This window comes from Ictalurus punctatus, chromosome 4, assembly GCF_001660625.3.
Source record: "Ictalurus punctatus breed USDA103 chromosome 4, Coco_2.0, whole genome shotgun sequence".
In the NCBI taxonomy this organism is placed as follows: Eukaryota; Metazoa; Chordata; class Actinopteri; order Siluriformes; family Ictaluridae; genus Ictalurus; species Ictalurus punctatus.
Window position 1 is genome coordinate 927,501 of NC_071284.1, and position 20,000 is coordinate 947,500.

At 40.8% G+C, this 20,000-nt stretch overlaps 3 protein-coding genes across 5 annotated transcripts in view; 1 reads left to right on the plus strand and 2 right to left on the minus strand.

The window, feature by feature from the left end:
- LOC108264681 (CD151 antigen) overlaps positions 1-3,464 on the minus strand; it is an 8,442-nt gene extending 4,978 nt beyond the window's left edge. The window contains exons 1-4 of one of the 3 annotated variants that reach the window (XM_017466440.3): positions 3,242-3,464; positions 2,111-2,191; positions 713-797; positions 83-274 (exon numbers count right to left, since the gene is read on the minus strand). In XM_017466440.3, coding sequence (XP_017321929.1) covers positions 83-274; positions 713-796 — 276 coding nt within the window. In that variant the 5' untranslated portion in view covers position 797; positions 2,111-2,191; positions 3,242-3,464. Of the gene's footprint in view, positions 1-82; positions 275-712; positions 798-2,093; positions 2,192-3,241 lie in introns of all 3 variants that reach the window. The other 2 variants (XM_017466439.3, XM_017466438.3) reach the window with 2 other exon arrangements.
- Positions 3,465-7,672: 4,208 nt separating this feature from the next.
- Positions 7,673-12,678, minus strand: taldo1 (transaldolase 1). The gene is given in 10 exon segments (NM_001200600.1): positions 7,673-7,899; positions 8,089-8,234; positions 8,349-8,546; positions 8,729-8,750; positions 8,752-8,799; positions 8,802-8,904; positions 9,012-9,143; positions 9,239-9,346; positions 9,612-9,735; positions 12,472-12,678. Coding segments are annotated over 10 exon segments (1,011 nt in total). The 5' UTR covers positions 12,569-12,678; the 3' UTR covers positions 7,673-7,866.
- Positions 12,679-14,265: 1,587 nt separating this feature from the next.
- Positions 14,266-20,000, plus strand: part of tspan4a (tetraspanin 4a) — a 104,676-nt gene continuing 98,941 nt past the window's right edge. The window contains exon 1 of the mRNA XM_047152511.2: positions 14,266-14,371. The gene's annotated coding sequence lies outside the window, so the exon portion shown is untranslated. The remainder of the gene's footprint in view (positions 14,372-20,000) is intronic.

Sequence of the window (20,000 nt, forward strand, 5' to 3'; positions counted from 1 at the left end):
CGCCCGCTCTCTCGCCCGCTCTCTCGCCCGCTCTCGCCCACTCTCACACCACTCTCACACCACTCTCACACCACTCTCTCACCACTCTCAGAAGCTGTCTTTTCTCCTTAAAGGTGGCGCAGCAGCCCAGGAACCCCGTTACCATGACGATGACCCCGGCCAGGCAGAGGATGTAGGCTGAGATGGCGTAGATCCTGGAGGAGAGAAGGCTGATGTAGTCACTCTTCTTCAGCAGTGTCCACAATCCTACAGCCATCACAGCGCCCCCTGCCAGCTGGGAGGACAGAGACTGAAGTTTTAATGTATGTATGTACGTGTGTGTGTGTGTGTGTGTGTGTGTGTGTGAGAGAGTGTGAGAGAGAAAGTGTGAAAAACACATGCAGAAAACGCCACCCATTTAACCGGAACACACGCTCAGTTTCAGAGAGTGTACATAATCAGATAGCAAAAAATTACTACTATAAAGATACCATACAGTCGTACGTAAACGTAGCCATCAACTCTGTGACATCATCATGAAACAGAGGGCGGGACTTACTTCCTTTTACACATATTATTAATTCGATGTTTTAAATGCTCACTATTTCATGCTGATTAACACGAGCGTGAGTGTTTCTGTGCGAACTGCACCAGCACTGATCAGTCTTATACTCTTATACTCGATCCTGTGTACATTCCATACGATGGCAGGAAATACAACACACAAACTTACCCAAAACAGGAAGTTAAATGCGAACAGGAGGTATTTCAGGCACACCGTCCCACACCGGTCCTTCTTTTCTGCGTTTACGCCCATCCTAAAACAGACCGAGATGGTGTTAGGTCGGGGGTTACTCTAGGTTTTAAACACGTATACACAAGATGGCTGCTACTGTGTGTGTACTTCTGCATCTAAAAATGTGTGTGCGAGAGTGTGTGTGTGTGGTGCAATATCACCATAATAACAGCAGTTATTCCTACAACTGTTATTGTTATCGTTACACAGAGTTGGCTCTAGATAAAGAATTAGATCGTTTAATAATAACGATCTATTTAAAAACCCAAAACACACGGTATGGCTGATTCACTTTCTGCAGGTGAGTCGATTCAGAGTCGAATCAGAGTCGAATCACTGCAGGGTGGCTTCGCTTTGAGAACACTGTCATTATACATCCTGCTCTTAAAAACAAAAAAAAACACAACACACCCTGTGATATGTTTCTTGTGAGAGAGCGGAGACTTGCGTAAAAGACAAAACTCATCTGTACACACACACACACACACACACACACACACACACACACACACACACGTCCTTCCCTTTAAGTTTGAGTGTGAATTCAGTGCAAATAAAAGTCTTTTCGCGGCACCGTGGTAACTCTCTGCGGTTCAGGACAGACTCGTTAACCCTCACAGTCCGGGTTTATTTACACACTGCCTTATTTCCGAGCTTTTAACTTATTTTTATTTAAATGATTTACTTCCGGAAGGAGTCTCCGGTGTCGGAGGTAAAGCTGCACGTTTCTCGACACAACGTTAAAAGTAACTATAAATGGATAAGCGGTGTGAGGTGTTGTTCTTTATAAACTTGATAAGTTGTTATAGTTGGTGAGTTGCTGTGGTGTGAGAGGAATAAAACACTCGGGACGCGCTGTTAGAGGAAAATAATCAGCTCGAGGGTGAGTAGTAACTCGGCTTCGTCGCTCCACGATGTTACTCTACTGTAACAGGACGACACACGGGGGGGTTTATTACTCACATAAAACATCATTATTATTCTCCCACAAGTTATTTATAAATCACAACTCTAAACACACCAAGTGAATCTGTCTCGCTCTCGGTTTTCACCTCTCTCTCTCTCTCTCTCTCTCTCTCTCTCTCTCTCACAGAGGAGTGAAATAAATGAGTCAGGGCAGATCAGAGATTACTGATGATGACTACTCTTGAAGGATCAGGGATTACTCAGAGTCTCCAACCGTGTCTCTCTCTGTCTCATTCGCACTAATAAACGTGTAGAAGTGATGTGAGTCGGGGGTTATTTATTATATATACAGAGTCTGGATCTGTCGGGAATAAATATTTACAGTGTGCAGTGTGTCTATGCAGATACACACCTGATTATAACACACACCTGTGTGAGTAATTGTGCTGTAACTCCAGTATCTGCTCAGTGGAAAAGTGATTTCCCTCGTCTCTCTCTCCGTCTACCTGCCTGAACACAGACCGTTACTCACTGCATTAACATCCGACACACCGCCGCCTCACATCCAGTCTCTCTTCATTTGTGCTCAACAATCCCACAAAGCCAGAGATTTATTTATTCGCGTGTCTCCCGATCCTGACGTTTCTGTGAGGGCCAACGTTCTGAAATCTCGACATCTGACACAACAACGAACTCCTGCAGACTAATTTTTAATCCTGGCATAATGAGTAGTAATTATTAGTAACGTTTTAAATTGCGTATAAAGCACCGGCACTGACACTGGAGACTCCTTCCATAAATGCAATAATAATAATAATAATAATCATAATAATAAGACTATAAACAACAAATATCGAATAGAAAACCCCCCCCACCCCCTTTTTTTTTTTTTTTACTGAAACATGTAATGAAATATCCAACATGTACCAAACATCAAAGTACTTTTTGTCCATTTTTGTGTACGTTAACGGAATAAAATCTCAAAATAGTCAAAGAATTTGTGAAAAAGAACCAACTAACTAACTAACTGGATCAATGTTTATCAGAAATGTTATCAGCAGTTACTGTCCGTGATCTATGACTATTATTTTGTTAAATTTACCTACACTATAAACTTTTATATTTTATTTACCCGGAAGTTGCTTTGAAAGTAAACCTGTTTTTTTAGGCAACTAACAATTTTTAAAATTAATAAATATTTATATAAAAAAAAAAAAAACCTCTCTCTGTCTCTGTCTCTCTCTCTCACACACACACACACACACACACACACACACACACACACACACATACACACACACACAAACTTTTCAGATGAATGATTTCTAATGATCATCAATCACCGGAAACAATGACGGAAACCATAGAAAAACGCTAATAATAATAATAATAATAATAATAATAATAATAATAATAATAATAATAATAATCTCGTAGCTCCATCCCTCCCTCTGGTGTTAAATCTTTAGCATTAGCTAGCATGACGTCGGCTCCATAAGAAAGCCGTTAGCTTTAGCGGAATGCTAGTTAGCTGTAGCTCGAGGCATGAGATTTTTTTACCTGTAGACGGTGAGATGAAGCAGCGGCGGTACTGATGAAGCTCAAACCGAACAAATCGCCGTTTTCACAGACTTTTACTAAAAGAATACACAATCTTAAATCGTTTCTCTGGAAACTGACTGAAACTCTTCCTCTGAGTTAAACACAGGAGGTTTAGTGTTAGTTCTTAGTCCAGGTATGCAACTCTACAGAACAGAACCCCACCCCGACCAGCACAAGGGGCGTGCCCATAAAAGAAGACACGCCTAATCCGAGCTTGTGATAGGCTCATCCTCTTCTCCGTCCAAGGGACGGAAGTGAATCAGTGAATCGGATCACCAGTAGGAACCGACTCTTTCGACTCCAAAACAGCCAACTTGAGCTTTAAACAAAAAGAGGGGGTCCGTGTACATTTTTTTAGGGTCTTTCAAAAGAACAAGAGTTATTTCAATCATCTGTTAATAATCAAAAACAAAACACGCCATTTTCTCCATTTGTTCTTTGCTGCATGAAAAGAAAGAAAACAGAAAGATGTCTGAGTTTTACAATGCATTATGCATGTTACATGAAAATATAATACCGGAAGTGGGCTGGGGTTTGATTCCAGGGTCGGGGGTTCGATTCCCGCTGCTGCCCTCTGTGTGTGGAGTTTGCACGTTCTCCCTGTGCTGTGGGGGTTTCCTCCAGTTACTCCAGTTTCCTCCTCCAGTCCAAAGACATGCACGGTAGTCTGATTGGCATGTCCAAAGTGTCCGTAGTGTATGAATGGGTGTGTGATTGCGCCCTGTGATGGGTTGGCACCCCAATCCAAGGTGTACCCCACCTCGTGCCCCATGCCCCCTGGGATAGGCTTCAGGTTCCCCAAGACCCTGAAAGATAAGTGGTGTAGAAGATGGGTGGATGGATGGATGATACCAGAAGTTGATGGCCATGTACACGTGGCCCTATTACACAGGAAGTTGGCACTATTTACCAGGGACACCTGCTAAAATAGCTTAGCTGGAGGTTAACTGACCTTGGAACCTTACTCCAGTATAATTATAGATATGGCGAAAATGGATGTCATCTTCGTTAATATCAGAGTATGTGGTCCAAATTATTTATTTCTATTTTTCTGCAAAAGCTGTCACTGAGGAAAGATGTTAGAATTCCTCTCTACTTTGACTAATTAGTTTATCTGACTTACTAATTAATTTAGCTTGTCCATCACGGCGTGTACAGCTCAATGTTTAAACATGCTGGTTGTACGTCAACAAAGGAAACAGTGGTGCGCCTCTGTTGTCATGGTAACAGACAACACTGCAGACTAACTGCTTACACCAGGTTATTACTGTAAAACAAAATCTTCTGCCCAACAAAGTTGTTGACGTCGCTTTTAAGATTATTCATAATTGTTACCCTTTAAATTATAAATGAATTCTAAATGATAAAGGAGTGACTTTTTGAATTTTGTAAGAAGGAATTTATCCCCAAACTTCTGTATTAGCCAGAATTTATTTATTTGATTTATTTAAAAAAATTTTGGTGATTCCTTGAAAATTAGACTCTTCCCGTGTAAAGTTTATAATTATTTTATTAGTACTCCTTGCAAAATTTTATATTCATAGGTGTAAATTTTCAAAGGAAATACCTTCTTTTTTTATTTTCAGCAAATATGCTGATCTATATTTGAATTCTTGGTTTATTATATTTACCCTCGTAAATGTTCAATTTTTAAATGTCTTGCAAAAAAACAAAACAAAAACAACATAATTAGCTACAAATTTCAGACAAGGAAACCCTGTTGACGTGACGGTCGAATTCGTCGTTACCGCAGAGTCAATCGTAGTATTAAAAATAAAAATAAAAACAATAAAAACAAAACAAAACAAAACAAACAAAACACGCCTCTTCAGAGGAGCGAGTCGACTCGCCTAAAAGAGTCTGATCAAAGAGTCGACTCATTCGCAAACGACACATCTGTAGTTTTTAATCATTAACATCAGAGCAAATAGACCGCAAAGCACAATCCGATTACATGGATGCACATAATGAGCTATTTTAATCATTTCTCATCTCTTTTTAATCATATTCATCTGTCAATAATTATTCGGTTTACAATTACAGATTAAACATCACTGTTCCACTGTTAATCAAACTCTAAATTAAAAAACAACAACAATATTTGTATTTTAAATGCATGTTAAACAGATCAAATACATTGTCTATTACTTCAATAATGAAACTCCTACTTTGATTCTTCTTATCTTATATTAAAAACAACAACGACAACAACAACAACAACGACAACAACGACAACAACATATGTCAAATCCTGTTATGTTATGCAATTTTAACAACCGTCAACATGACCACCAAGAAAATGAGATATTATTATAATGTGGTGTTTATAGTCAGTACATATACAAATGAAGCAACACCTTCTGACCAATCAGAATCCAGAATTCAACAAATCGAATTATTACACACTTTAAACACTACCTCACAGGTGTTCAGTTTGAGATGGAAGATCATTTTGTTCCATGTACAGTGTGTGTGTGTGTGTGTGTGTGTGTGTGTGTGTGTGTGTGTGTGTGTGTGTACCGTCCTCCAACCTTCAGCAGGGTCATTTTCTCACCAGTGTTTACCTAGTGCAGGATTTCTGGACTAACACAAGTCCAAAATCAGGGTGGAGACAATCCAGTCTGTTTAGGAAATCCCACAATGCACTGCTTCGAGTGATGTTTACCCATAATGCACATTGCTATTTGTAGCAACTAGGAGGTAGGGCACTAAGGGTTAATCTAATGCTTAGTAAAATGGTGCTTTCTCTAGATGGCACCCTGCACCTACACCAAGCACCGATCATGACCACAAATATATAGATATTTATTGCAAGACTGGATGTTATTAGTGTTTAAACCTTACCATTACAAAGAACTCTTAAAGAACGCAGACCCCTAGAGTTTTTATTAGAAAGGGTTCCAAGTAGAGAACTCGTATGAGAAGCTAAGAATCCTTAAGCATCAAATGAAACCTGAATAATAATGATTTTAAAAAAACAAACAAAAAACAAACCAACCATGAGCAATAATTTGGGGTTTGTCCTACATGTACTGTTTACACGGATACTCTTAGAAAAGGGTTCTTTGGGTAATTACAGGTTCTAGATCTGATAGGAAAAGACACTGATGTTCTAAGCTCCATCACTGAATCGTAAATGTTCTAAATACTTTTGTGCAAAATGGAGAACATTCTGTGCAAATCCCTAAATCTGGTGTAGGAATAATAAAATCCTTCTCATGAGACGTTCTATAGCTGGACGACAGACGTTCTGCTCGGTCGTTTGATCCTGGATCTTTGTGGATTCGGGTTCTATGTTCCTGCCGAGGAAAGGCTCGGTCACTCGTTTGCGTTTCCTGTTGAGCAGCATTCCGGTAACAGGAAGGTGGTGTGTATGGGGGGAAAAACATTTAATCGTGGTTCATTCAGATGGAATAATCAGATAAATCATTAGGTTATCGTGTTTCACGGCACTGCCTCTGATTAGAACACACACAGGCCGGTTCTCGTTCCGCAGTATAACCGCACCAAGAATTACACCAGGGCGGAATTACAGCAACTTCCTGAAGGAAGCAACATCTGCTTTCAAAATGTTTGTGGCTCTACTGATCTGAAAAGGAGAACAGGCTCCGCTCTAATAAACAAATAAACACTTCTAGAAACTAGATCCTCTTCTCAGTTCTCTCTTTTAAGTAAGTAATAGATTTAAAGTCTCTCTACAGGATGCTCCAAGACTAATATTTATTTTATAACTCTGATCATCTCCCAGAACTTCGTCCTGGATGTCTCCTCGGTCTTCCTGATGCTGTGTGTTCAGACGTGTCCTCCAACACTCTTCGGGTTGTTCCAGGAACAGGTGCATTTATATTGAGATCACATGACACTTTAAAAGCACGCAGCTCGAATACCATCTATTAATTATGAGACTTCTGATGGAAATTGGGTCACACCAGACCTCGTTTAGATGCTGAATACTGAATCATAACTCTTACATAAAACGTACACACATTCAACTTTAATGTTATTTATCCCCACCCACTTTCTGTATTAGGGTTAGACTGTGTAGAGTCATAATACCAACCAACTCAAATTAATTTCAGTTCCGCAGTGGAACACCTCAAAATGTGGAAAGGACTTGGGGGGAAATACTTATGCACAGCACTGTATAGTCATATAGAGAAATTACAAGGTCACACACACACACACAGTTTCAGCACATCATCTCCCGATATCGTTTCTTTATTGACACCATGAAGCAACAGTGGATCTGAAGGTCAATTTGTTATAACAATAAGAATAGAAAGAACATAACAGTTATGGACGCCATGTTGTCTTTAGTCCCCTGGGTTCAGTTCCCCCCCCAAACACGTTTTTGGTTCTTCTGTTAAGATTTTTGTTTTGTTTTTTAAATGGAAAAAAAATAGGAATGTTTGAGTCTCAGGACGACTTTATCCCTGAACAGACATGAAGTTTAAGATTAGTGCAGGAGCTCTTAATGATCTGAGGTTTAAGACTACAGAATGAGTTTCAGCTTCAGAAGCAAGTTCACCGTTCCAGCAAACAGCGAGGAGGAGTTTCAGGATCTTCTCGGGTTTTAATCAGCGTTACTGTCCGTTCTTCACACTGAGCATCTTCTCCTGTGGAACATAAAGAACAGTGCTGCTTTATACTCGAGTTACTGCAGCGTGATTGATGAAATACAGGCACGGATCATGTTTCATATAAGGCACGGTGTTTAAGGATATATACGAATTCCGAGGACTTAAGAAAGGATCGCTGGTCAAAACACATCCGAGAACCCCAGAACCCCAGGTGTACGTTCACACCTTGATCATGTCCTCGAGCTTCACTGCGTCGGCGGCAAATTTCCGGATGCCGTCAGAGAGCTTCTCCACAGCCATGCGGTCCTCGTTGTGCAGCCAGCGGAAGCTCTTCTCGTCCAGGTGGATCTTCTTCAGATCACAAGCTTTCGCTGTACACACACACACACACACACACACACACACACACACACACACACACAAATGAAGCACTTTCCTCCCCCAGACAGTCTCTCAACAGTCTCAGAAGAGCTCACAATACTGACCTTTCTCCGGAGTGAGAGTGGAGGACACGGCACTGTGATCCTGAGTCAGTTCTCCCAGGAGCCCTGGGGAAATGGTGAGAAGATCACATCCAGCCAACGCCTTGACCTCTCCGGTGTTCCTGAAGGACGCGCCCATCACCACGGTGCTGTAATCAAACTTCTTATAGTAGTTATAGATCTTCGTTACGCTGACCACACCTGTACGAGCAGAAAAGATGTTCTTTACACCACAGTAATTTTCCCAAGGACACATTGTAATTTTTATCCATTTAGAGCTACAGTTAAGGGTCTGGATGACATTATAGTGGTTATAAACACTCGTTCGCTCGATGGTCTACACTCATGCACCAGGTCTCATGAAACAGGTCTCCTGCACATACCTGGGTCCTCGTGTGGCTCGTAGGTTTTGCGGTCGGTGTTTTCTTTGTGCCAGTCCAATATACGGCCTACGAAAGGGGAAATGAGCGTGACCTTGGCCTCGGCACAAGCCACCGCCTGCGCGAAGGAGAACAGCAGGGTCATGTTGCAGTGGATGCCGTATTTCTCCTCCAGCTCCCTGAGAATGACATCATACACAAACCACAATCAAATGGGTCAGAAATTCCATTTTATTTTACACACAATTTTCTAAATAAATAAATAAATAAATAAATAAAAACATACCGCCCAGCCTGAATGCCCTCCCACGTGGAAGAAAGCTTGATGAGCACTCGGTCCTTTTTCACTCCAGCCTCCTCGTACAAAGAGATGAGCCGCCGCGCTCGGGCCACCATCTCGTCTTTATCAAACGATAACCTGCGAAAGAAGAAGAAGAAAAAATTTAAATAAAGTCCTGAACATCTTCCTTAACATGAGCAGGGAACATGCAAGCGTTAGATGTGACGCATTACCTGGCATCCACCTCTGTGGAGACTCGACCGGGGATCTTCTTGAGGATCTCGACACCGAAGCTGACGAACAGCTTGTCCATCGTGTTCGTGATCTGCTCCTCTTCAGTCCTATAAACGTAATCGTTGAATAAAGTGCTATTTAAAATAATTACTACACTCTGGTTAAGGGTCGGGCAATACATACCGTAACGTAGATGTTGTATTGCGATACGAATCACAATAAAAAAATAAATAAACTTTTAATAAAAATGTGCAGGGATACTGTTATTTCACGTCTAAAAACAATTACTGTAGAACTTACAAGGAGGAAAATCATGACAAGACTTTGCAAGAGATAGGATAATGGGGTCTGAAGGCGTGCATGATCTCTTACCCGCCGTTAGCAATGCCGTATTTAATAGCCTGGTCCACGAGGTGCTGATAAGTGGGCATCTTTGCCGCTGCCAGGATGAGTGACGGGTTCGTCGTGGCATCCTGAGGCTTGTACTCCTCAATTGCTGTAGATGTCAGAAGAAACGGTTATTTAATCCCTCATTTGTATTCTGCCTTACGGAGAGGACCCTTTGGATAAACATTTGCGTCTGAGAAATATGCAAATTTAATTACGCTAACTGTTTCGCTAGTCAAATTTCAGAAAAGTAATCAACTCTGCGCTGAACACGGTGTCATATCGGCTCTCAGTCGCACAGAACCGTCGATCTTCATTCTTATCACATCATTAGCTTCAGCCAGAGCAGAAATTGCATAAGGACTGCACCTGTCCGTGTCTGATCCCGAAACATGCACACAATGCTGAAGGTTTAATGATTTACAGCACGACTGTACTAAGCTCCAACTTCCTGTTCTCAGATCAGCTTTCACGCTGTTGTTCAATCCCTTCAAAAGCACCGAAAGGGAAGTGTCCGTCCATTCTTGCGACACTCGCCGGTTGTTAAAGCGAGTTCAGACACATTCTAAAAGGGAGCGTACATGTTTTTATGCAGATGGACCAACACCTTGATTTGCATTTTTAATTCTATTAAAAAAAAAAAAAGTTAACGAATATAAAAAAAATAAACCCATGCTTATCCCCAATCCCCAGGTTAAACAAACTCAATTGAAATGCATCCATTTTAACCTTGATCTTAAATTTACATAACACTCACTAAAGCTGATTTTTTTTTTTTTTTTAAAGTTTAAAATGAACATGTGACCCATAGTTACTCTTTAGTGAACTGTCTCTTACATTACCCACAATGCTCTCCTGACTGTAGTGCGGTGGGATCCACCTCCCCCACATCTCTAAACCTAAAGAGAGCGATGCAGCGGCGCTTTAGCTCTTTTTTTTTTTTTTTAAAGCACTAAAACCCTGACTGGTCAATACCTCCTTTGTTTTGCTATCTATAGTTCTGTTTTACAGTTATTTAATTAACCTTAGCAAGAATTTATTAAATAAAATTTTTGGCTATCATCATCATTATCATCATCATCATGTTTAAATGAAAGTTTACTCTTAAATATTTGTATAAAGATAAAGTGTATTTCAGACAGGGTGTGAGACAGGACACTCAATCCTGAGAGCAAAAGCCAAAATGTGACCCGATCCGCTCGTTTCTGTCTCGTCATAGTGACTTCGCAAGGCATTAGGAAATGTTTGCTTTGCACCAGAGACAATGAGCAAAGACCAGATTGCTTCAAACTTCCTCATTCAGTTCAATTTAACAAAAAAAAAAAACCCAACAGCCCAGGGCCATATGGCACAGCTCCAGTCTAGTCCAAATTCTATGCAGTTCAGAGCTGAACTTTCTCTCAGATCATACAGATTGGTACTCGGATGCTCTTAAAGAGACTTTTAAACAATTACTAAATACTGACATCATGACACACCGACCATTTCGCCATTTACTGATAACCTGCGTTTACTCTGTAGTGCACGCCCTCAGCCTCGACCCGTGTAGACCTACAGAACAAGCGCAGAGGAGTGACGGATTAACGCGGAAAAACCCCCCACAAAATAAATAAACTGCTCAAGGTGTCGGTTCTTCACGAGGCATCTGTGGAACCCTGGATGTTGACACCATGATGTAAAAGGAGCGTGATCGTGTGACCCAAACATGCGTGTTCGTAGAAGATAAAACAAACAACCCGCTAGAACCGCTCCTCCGCTGGTCATGTCAGTGCAGCCCGGATTCACACAGGATTACAGATCCAATTCCACGGGTCAAGCCGACATTCATTTATATCACCTTAATTTATATCATCATCATCATCATCATCATCATCATCATCATCATCATCATCATCAATAACCCTTTAAATCGCCTTTCACAACACAGCAAATCAGAAAGAACACAACATGAAAAACTGGTACACAAGATAAAAATAGTTTTATGAACATTTCACTACAAGTCTCAACGCCTGTGACGTCAGAATGAATTCAACAAATAAACAATAATCGAGGACGGAGTGTTTTATACATCACAAACCAGCAGAAATTAAATAAAAGTAGTGACACTGACTTCAGATTAGACCTGAATGAGTGCGGAGCAATGCGCTGTGACGTCATTCACGGCCATAGACTTGCATTATAACACAGCGTAACTTTATAACTCATGTGTGTGTGTGTGTATATACACACACATGTGTGTGTATATATATATATATATATATATATATACACACACACACACACATACACACACACACACACACACACACACACACACACATATATATACACATACACACACACAAATAAGAAACCCTGTGTCAAATAATTAAGAATGTTTTTAAAATCCAACTGAAGCGCTAAGATCGGGACATGTAAATAAAGCGAATAGATCAACTTGTTTGGTGCTATAAAGTAGTTAAAATAAACAAACAACGAATAATTTAAATTAATCAGCGAATAATGACGCGTCAACGGCATAAAGTGTTGTTTATTCATTCGTATATTAGCTTTTGCTGATTCCTACACTTAAACAACCTTTATAAATCGGATAAATCGGAATTAGCGATAAAGCTAGCTGGCTAGCAGGCTAGCATACCTGGCTAACTTGACAGTTCCGTGCTGAAGAAGCGCTCGAGCTCGGTCCAGCTAAACGCACGCGCGCCCTGTTATAAAGTTCTGTAAAGCGAGCTAGATAGCGACACGGAAATTAAAGAAAAGCGTGAAGTGTATCACTGGACAGATGTGTACGTCTGTATGAGGTGAAACAGAGGAACTGTCACCAGGAAGTAACGGCTTAATTTACCGTTAAAATCTCCCGTATCCGCGACCACCACCGTGTACTTCTTCAGCTGCTCGAGCGCAGACTCCATCTTCCGGCGTTTATCAGGCGACTGAGACATGGCGCTGAGGGGGACCCTTTTATACCGTTACTGAGGTGCGCGCGTGAGACGCGAAAGAATTTCAGCACCGAGCACGAGGACACGGCCACGAGAGTTTAAAAAAACAAAAAAACAGCACCCTGCAAAGTCAAGCGCGCGCTCGTGTCTCACGCAGTAGCTTGTTTGAGAAGGGCGGAGCTTCTTCTCCCCCCCGCCCCCTAGCTGCATTTCTTGATAACCAATAACAGACCTCAAAAACGTCGCCCTACTGAGGAGTTTAACCAATAGGATCGAGAGGGAGGGACAAACTCAGAGGGACAGGGCCTCCATTCTCTACAGCATTCAATATACTCATTCATTCCTTTTCCTGCACGTGGTCAGTTAATTAGACTTATTAACAATATATTGTTTATTTTTTTATTTACTTTGCATAGCTTTAACAACTTCATAATTAGTACATTAAGTATGAATAAGTTAACCCTTCTTAACTCAAATAATGTCTCAAAATGGCAAATAAATGTAATAATAATAATAATAATAAGCACGCTCACATCACACTGCCAGGGTTGGGGGTTTGATTCAAACCCCCAACCCTACTGTACTGCTGTTGATTGGCAAGTAGCTGTACTCCGATTGATTGGCAAGTAGGCTGATTGGCATGTCCAAAGTGTCTGTAGTGTATGAATGGGTGTGAGTGTGTGTGTGATTGAGCCCTGCGATGGATTGGCACCCCGTCTTGCGCCCCATGCTCCCTGGGATAGGCTCCAGGTTCCCCGTGACTCTGTAGGATAAGTGGTGTAGATGATGGACTGATGTATACACACATAGTGCCCTCCACTAATATTGGCACCCTTGGTAAATACGAGCAAATAAGTCTCTGTCTTTATTGTTTACTTTTTGTTATTTTTTGTTAAAAAAAAAAATTACAAAAATACTCTGCTGTGATGGATATCAAACAATTGCAAACACAACAGGTTTCTAAAAAAAAAAAATCGTTGTGAAATATAGGTGTGCAACAATTATTGGCACCCTTTTAGTCAGTACTTTGTGCTAGCTCCCTTTACCAAGATAACAGCTCTGAGTCTTCTCCTATAACGCCTGATGAGGTTGGAGAATACATGGCGAGGGATCTGAGATCATTCCTCCATACAGAACCTCTCCAGATCCTTCACATTTCGAGGTCCACACTGGTGGACTCTCCTCTTCAGTTCACCCCACAGGTTTTCTATGGGGTTCAGGTCAGGGGACTGGGATGGTCATGGCAGGACCTTGATTTTGTGGTCAGTAAACCGTTTTTGTGTTGATTTTGATGTATGTTTTGGATCATTGTCCTGCTGGAAGATCCAACCACGGCCCATTTGAAGCTTTCTGGCAGAGGCAGTCAGGTTTTCATTTAATATCTGTTGATGTTTGATGGAGTCCATGATGCCATGTATCCTAACAAAATGTCCAGGTCCTCTGGCAGAAAAACAGTCCCAAAACATTAAAGAGCCATCATTATAAACCACGTGAACACTAATTATTGTTGATTAATGTTAATTTTATTAAGTCATGACACTAACATGTTGTTTCGCATGAAGTGGTTGGAATTATTTCTTGCTTTTCTTTTGTTTTCCACCAGGGGTCGCTATTGCATACCTGCTAACGTCTCTGTTTATTCCCCTGAAAGCTACAAGTTTTCTCAGAGCTGAAAGCTGTAAAGCAGAGAGAGAGAGAGAGAGAGAGAGAGAGAGAGAGAGAGAGAGAGAGAGAGAGAGAGAGTTTTAAACAGTCTGTTTTACAGTCAGTGGAGACAGGACAGATTTTCTTCGCAGGAGAGTGAAGGTAAGGTGATTTATTTACTTTCTTTTTTTTATTATAAGGATTTAAGGACAGCTGACACAGATATAATGGGATTAGTTGGAAATTTGAAAGTAAAGTGAAGTTTGTTGTTCTTTTTTGTGTATGTGTGTGACAGACAGAGAGAGAGAGAGAGAGAGAGAGAGAGAGAGAGAGACTCAGACTGAAAATAATTTCACTGTGTTATTAGCAGAAAATTATTCTGTATTTTATATTCACCACACGTCATACGTACAAGTGGGTTTATCTCAAAGCTAAATGTCTGTGCATGAGATATTATTCCCTCAAATTCAAGGATAAACCCGAGCTGACAGCTTCATCTCCTATAATCCATGTTGTAAGTGATCAAATTCACAGCGTAGACTATTAATGCCGTATATCTGTGCCAAAACTTTTGCACACCCCCTGGATGGAAAACACGCCTCTGTTTTGCAGTCTATCAAAAAAACAGGTTTTCTCATGGATTTAATTGGATTTCATTCTTAATTGGATTAAAAACCTGGTACACCGTACAGATTAAAGCCTGAGTCTAATATGCAAATCGCTTTATTAACAAGTTCAAATGTTTGCATCCCTTCGGACATGCTCTCCTTTATTTAAATGTCCCTCGTTAAGGTGTGTAATGAGTTCAAGTTCAAACAGAGGGAATGGAAATCAGGGAAACTGCTCTCGCTCGACCTCAAAAAACCCCAAAAAACCTAAAACATGATTTCACCGAGCTTAAGAAAGGAGATAAAAAGATATCAGAGCGTTTTAGGGAGATCTTTTTAAAAAATAAATAAATAAATAAATAAATAAATAAATAAATAAATGTAAACAAACAGCAGGAGACATGATAATGTTCATAGAGGAATAAAAAAAGTGGAATAAAAGTCCACGTTTATCACATTTAGTAACATCACTGCACTTCTGGATTATTGTGTGATACATTCTGATTAAATGTCTTGTTGGGTTAATAAGAGTTAATAAGAGGGGATGCAAACTTTTGCACTTACAGTAAGCGTATTTTCTTTTGGATCCTGAGGAATCATAAAACTTTCAGGAGAGAGAAATATATCAACATTCCAAAAATTCCGACTGGAAGTCCCTCCCAGAGATACCACACACACCAGCGTGTGTGTGTGTGTGTGTGTGTGTGTGTGTGTGTGTGTGTGTGTTTGTGTTCACAGAATGTTAAACCGCTATGCTGGGTTATATTTATATTTGGCGTGTCTGGTAAAACCCCAGGCCGGGCTACTAGTGCACATTTCAGGTCAGACTTTTAGCCAGGCTTCTCATATACATAATACGGATAAATCTGGGAAGGTTTGGGAAGTGGGAGCCATCATCCGTCCAGAAAATACTCTCACTCTCAGATCAAACTGCAAAGAGCTTCAACTTTATTCCAGCTTGAAATGTGGTGATATTTTGGCCTTTTGGACTGCTGAAGGAGACAGAAAACATCACCGAGCTTTTAACATGGACGTAAACCATTTTTCATTCCGTTTCTGTTTACTTGCTAGTTGTCGTGGTTGGAAATCATGTCTGGGGCAAATAGGCATGGGGTGTGGCATTCAAATACCCCGTCATAATGCATACATATGGCTTTAAAAGTCCCATCTCATTTCCTACACCGGGGTTTTGAGGATAAACTCAAACACATACACTCTGAGATAGAGTTAGCCTCGTCAGGCTTGTGGAATCTGGTCGTGTTCTGATCATATTCATGTACACTTTTAGCTGTATGCTGCTTCGTTTGTCCAACACTGGTGTGTGTGTGTGTGTGTGCGTGTTACGTATTGCACAGATGTATTTACACCTGGCTAAAAAACGTCTCAGACCTCCGTAAAACTGTCCAGTATCCACCTTTTTTCAGAGAAACCAATGAACGCTGCCATGATGGACTCTAACTTCCCTCGTACTGTGGTCCTGTTCCGGTCTCTACAGGAGCTCTTATTATGACGACTGGCTAAAGAGAGCGACTGAATGAATTAAACAGCAACCTTTTGAGTGTTAGTAAGAATAAAAATATGCTCAGGGTCCAGCTGTGCTGTCGTTGGCTGCCACAACAACAGCAATAACCTTTAGAAATTCCTGGAAACTACTTGTTTTGAGCACCAGCACAACTGAAAAGAATGTCCTGCCTTGCATTCTACGCCCAAAGATCGACGAGAGGAAAGGAGCATGGCTCGCAGCGTTAAAGTTTTGTGGGTAAAAAGCACTCCGGACAATCCGGAGCTGTATCTAGGGTATGAACGCCGACCTGTTACCAAGCGGCGAAAGCTAGTCACCCAAGCTGCGTGTTTAGCCTGGCTAACGTTCTGACCGGGCTCTACCTCTGCTTGAAAAATAAATAAATAAATAAATAAATAAATAAATAAAGTACGAAACCGGGCCTGTTTTATTGCTCTGCAGGTAATCATGTGCTTTTGTGCGTTTGTAATTTGAGAGTTCTTTGCCATCGACGCCTTCAGAGAAGACAAAGTAGTTAATTATATCAGTGCAGCTAAGCTCAGGCCATCGCGTCGTATCATCTACCCAGTCATTACACTTTGGCGGGTGAAGTTCCGTCAGAAGACGGTCAACACTATGGAGCCAAGCGCATTTTTCAGCCGTTTTCACAAGTTTAACATCACATTCAGCTAGCAACCTATGCTAATTCGATTATAAACACCAGAGATCGTAAAGCAGGCCTCCGGTAAGAGTCAGGCGAGGCTTCTGCATTCAGGAAAATGTCCTGGTTTGTAATGATCACATTAATCACTGCTTTAATTGAACAAAATGGCTTCCAGACTCATTGCTCAGCGCTGCGCAGAATAGCACACGATCCAGCGCAACCTGTAGGTGTCCATTTTCATTTACAGTCACTTCCGCACACAGCTTCAGAAAGACACAAGATACGAAATCGATGGATGTAGGAGATTTTATCCTGTTTTTTTAATTCGCTAGTTTGATTTGTTGCAGTAATCAAATAAAGATGATGTTTGTGTTAATTCGATGTACACTCTTGTAAATAAAATGCGCCCCCGGTCGGAAGGATAAGCTGACCGAGCGCTCATCTCATCTGCTATACGTTTACAGGTTTATTTATTTGTTTATCCATTAAAAACTTCAGTCCTTGAGTTGAAGACTGGAAAAAGACATCATGTCTGTAATGTTCAGCTGGACAGTTTGAGTGAGACTGTGCCCATGATAGCCTCAGATTCGTGTTCTGGGCTGACAGGAGAGGAACCTGACGTGGTCTTCTGCTGTTCTAGCTCATCCACCTCAAGGTTCGATGTTTTGTGCGTTCTGAGATGCTTTCCCGCTCACCACGGTTATAAAGAGTGATTATTTGAGTTACTATATCCTTCCTGGAAGCTCGAACCAAACTGTCCATTCTTCTCTCTGTGTAAACTCTACAGACTATAGACCCAGAAGATCAGCAGTTTCTGAAACACTCAAACCAGCCCGTCTGGTCCCAACATCCACGCCACGGTTTCAGTCACAGACATCAGACGTTTTCTTCGTTCTGATGTTTGATGTGAACGTGAAACGAAGCTCGATCTGTGTCTGCATGATGTTGTGTAGGTGTACAGGTGTGCCTAATAAAGTGGACAGTGAGTGTATATTTAGATCGTGAATTTTAAATAAAACATTCTTTCTAAAAGCTCTGCTAACATTCGCGCTCAGCTGTGGACAGAAGGCAAAAACAAACGTCATCATAAAAAGAAACCAGATTTCAGTCTTTTATTTTGCGGTGGTTTTTGTCCCACCCTGCTGTGGGAACAACACAATAGGCTCCTAAATTTAGGAACACCACAAGCACTGCGTTCCAGGGCGTGTGTGTGTGTGTGTGTGTGTGTGTGTGTGTGTGTGTGTGAGTGTTTTATGAGGTCTGAATCATGTTTTTATTTCGAGGTGGGAGTGATGGAGGTTTCTTCAGGGACGTGATTGATCTGGTTAAAGTGCTCACACCGTTAAACATCGCACTGTTGATTTTATCCGCAGTTCAGTCTCACCACTGAAATTTATTACGATTTGCACGAGCTCTTTTAACAGATGAAAGAGAGGGAGAGGTCATGACTTTTTTCTTATGACTTCATAGAATCCCTACAGATTAATATATGATATAATATCATGTCGTGCTATCATTAAATAGAATTATATTAATAATTGTAACTAAAATAACAACAACAACAACAACAATAATAATCTATCTATCCATCTATCTTCTTCCACTTGTTCTTCTTCTTATTATTATTCTTATAATTATTAGCTTATTAGGGCTGTTATATATTTTCTTCTCAGCCCTTTGTAATTAAAGCCCCCCCCCAGTCATGTGACCCTGTCACACAGCCCCCCCCCCCCGTGCGCCCCATATTGGAGGAGACCAGGTATAATGATTATCTATATAAAATCTATCTATCTATATATCTATATCCATCTATTACGTATCTATTATCATCATCGATATCACTACTTCTTAGTGAAAAGCGCTCTTTGTGTAAAGTCCGAGGAGGAAACAGAACCGTAAAGCAGGGTTCTCGGATCTCGTTTGCTCAGTGACCCTCATTATAAAAATGTACATTTCTTTGTGTTTTCCGTGAACCAGAGTAATTACCGCATTGTGTAGTGTTTGCATTTAGAGCCCACAGAAATAGAACCACACAATAGACCTCTGGGTAACACGGGAGTGTATTGGATCCGGTTCTGCTGCGGTCAGGAGTAAAATGTGCGCCAGGTTAAATATATACAGCACATATTATTTTATTAAATATTCAGTGAGTATTGTTTATCTGCACAGAAGCCCATAATGAGAGCCGGTGAATATCTCCTGCGTTCTTTAGCTTTAGTCTCTCTGAGTGAAACCTCAGTTCCATGTAGATCCTCCCTATCTTTAGCGAGGAAAGAACCCTCAGAGTCAAACGGTTCTTTGTAAATGGGTTCTATTTAGAACTGTTTCTAGGCTATAAGGAGACCGTTTGTTGTATGGTTCTACATAAACAGGAGCTGTAAGCCCTTCACCCCGACAGAGAGACTGAAGAACTCTTGTGAATGCTCTTTAGGTGGAGTGGAGTGTAATTTTAGTCTGAAAAGGAACATTGTGTGACAAAAGCGTTACTCTGCCATGCGTTTCACAAACGTTGCAGGAACGTTATTTATGTAACGTAACGTTACACCCTGAACTGCTGAACGTTCTCCGTGTGCCGGGTTTCGCCGGTCTCGTGGGTGTGCTGCGGGCGCGGTTTAGTCTGCTGTTAGAAAACCCGGAAAATAAAACCCAGTCGTGTGTTTACAGAAAAGAAGGAGGGATTTTGGGTGGAGAGAGAGAGAGAGAGAGAGAGAGAGAGAGAGAGAGAGAGAGCAAATACTCTCATTTGTATGAATTCATTAGTGTGTAAATAAAATTATTAATGGAATTGACTTCTGGAGAGTTTCTTGAATCTTTTCAGATAAAGCGGTAATCACGACTCGACGAATAAACAAAATAATAAACAAATGACTGTCAGATAAACAAATTACTTCCTCAATCAATTTGTTTGTACCGTGAAAAATTCCTACTTTTGTATGTACATAAAAATAGAAGAACACAGAGAAATCAGCAAAAATATAAGGTTTATTTTATACCTCTTTGAGCAAATATTCACAAAAT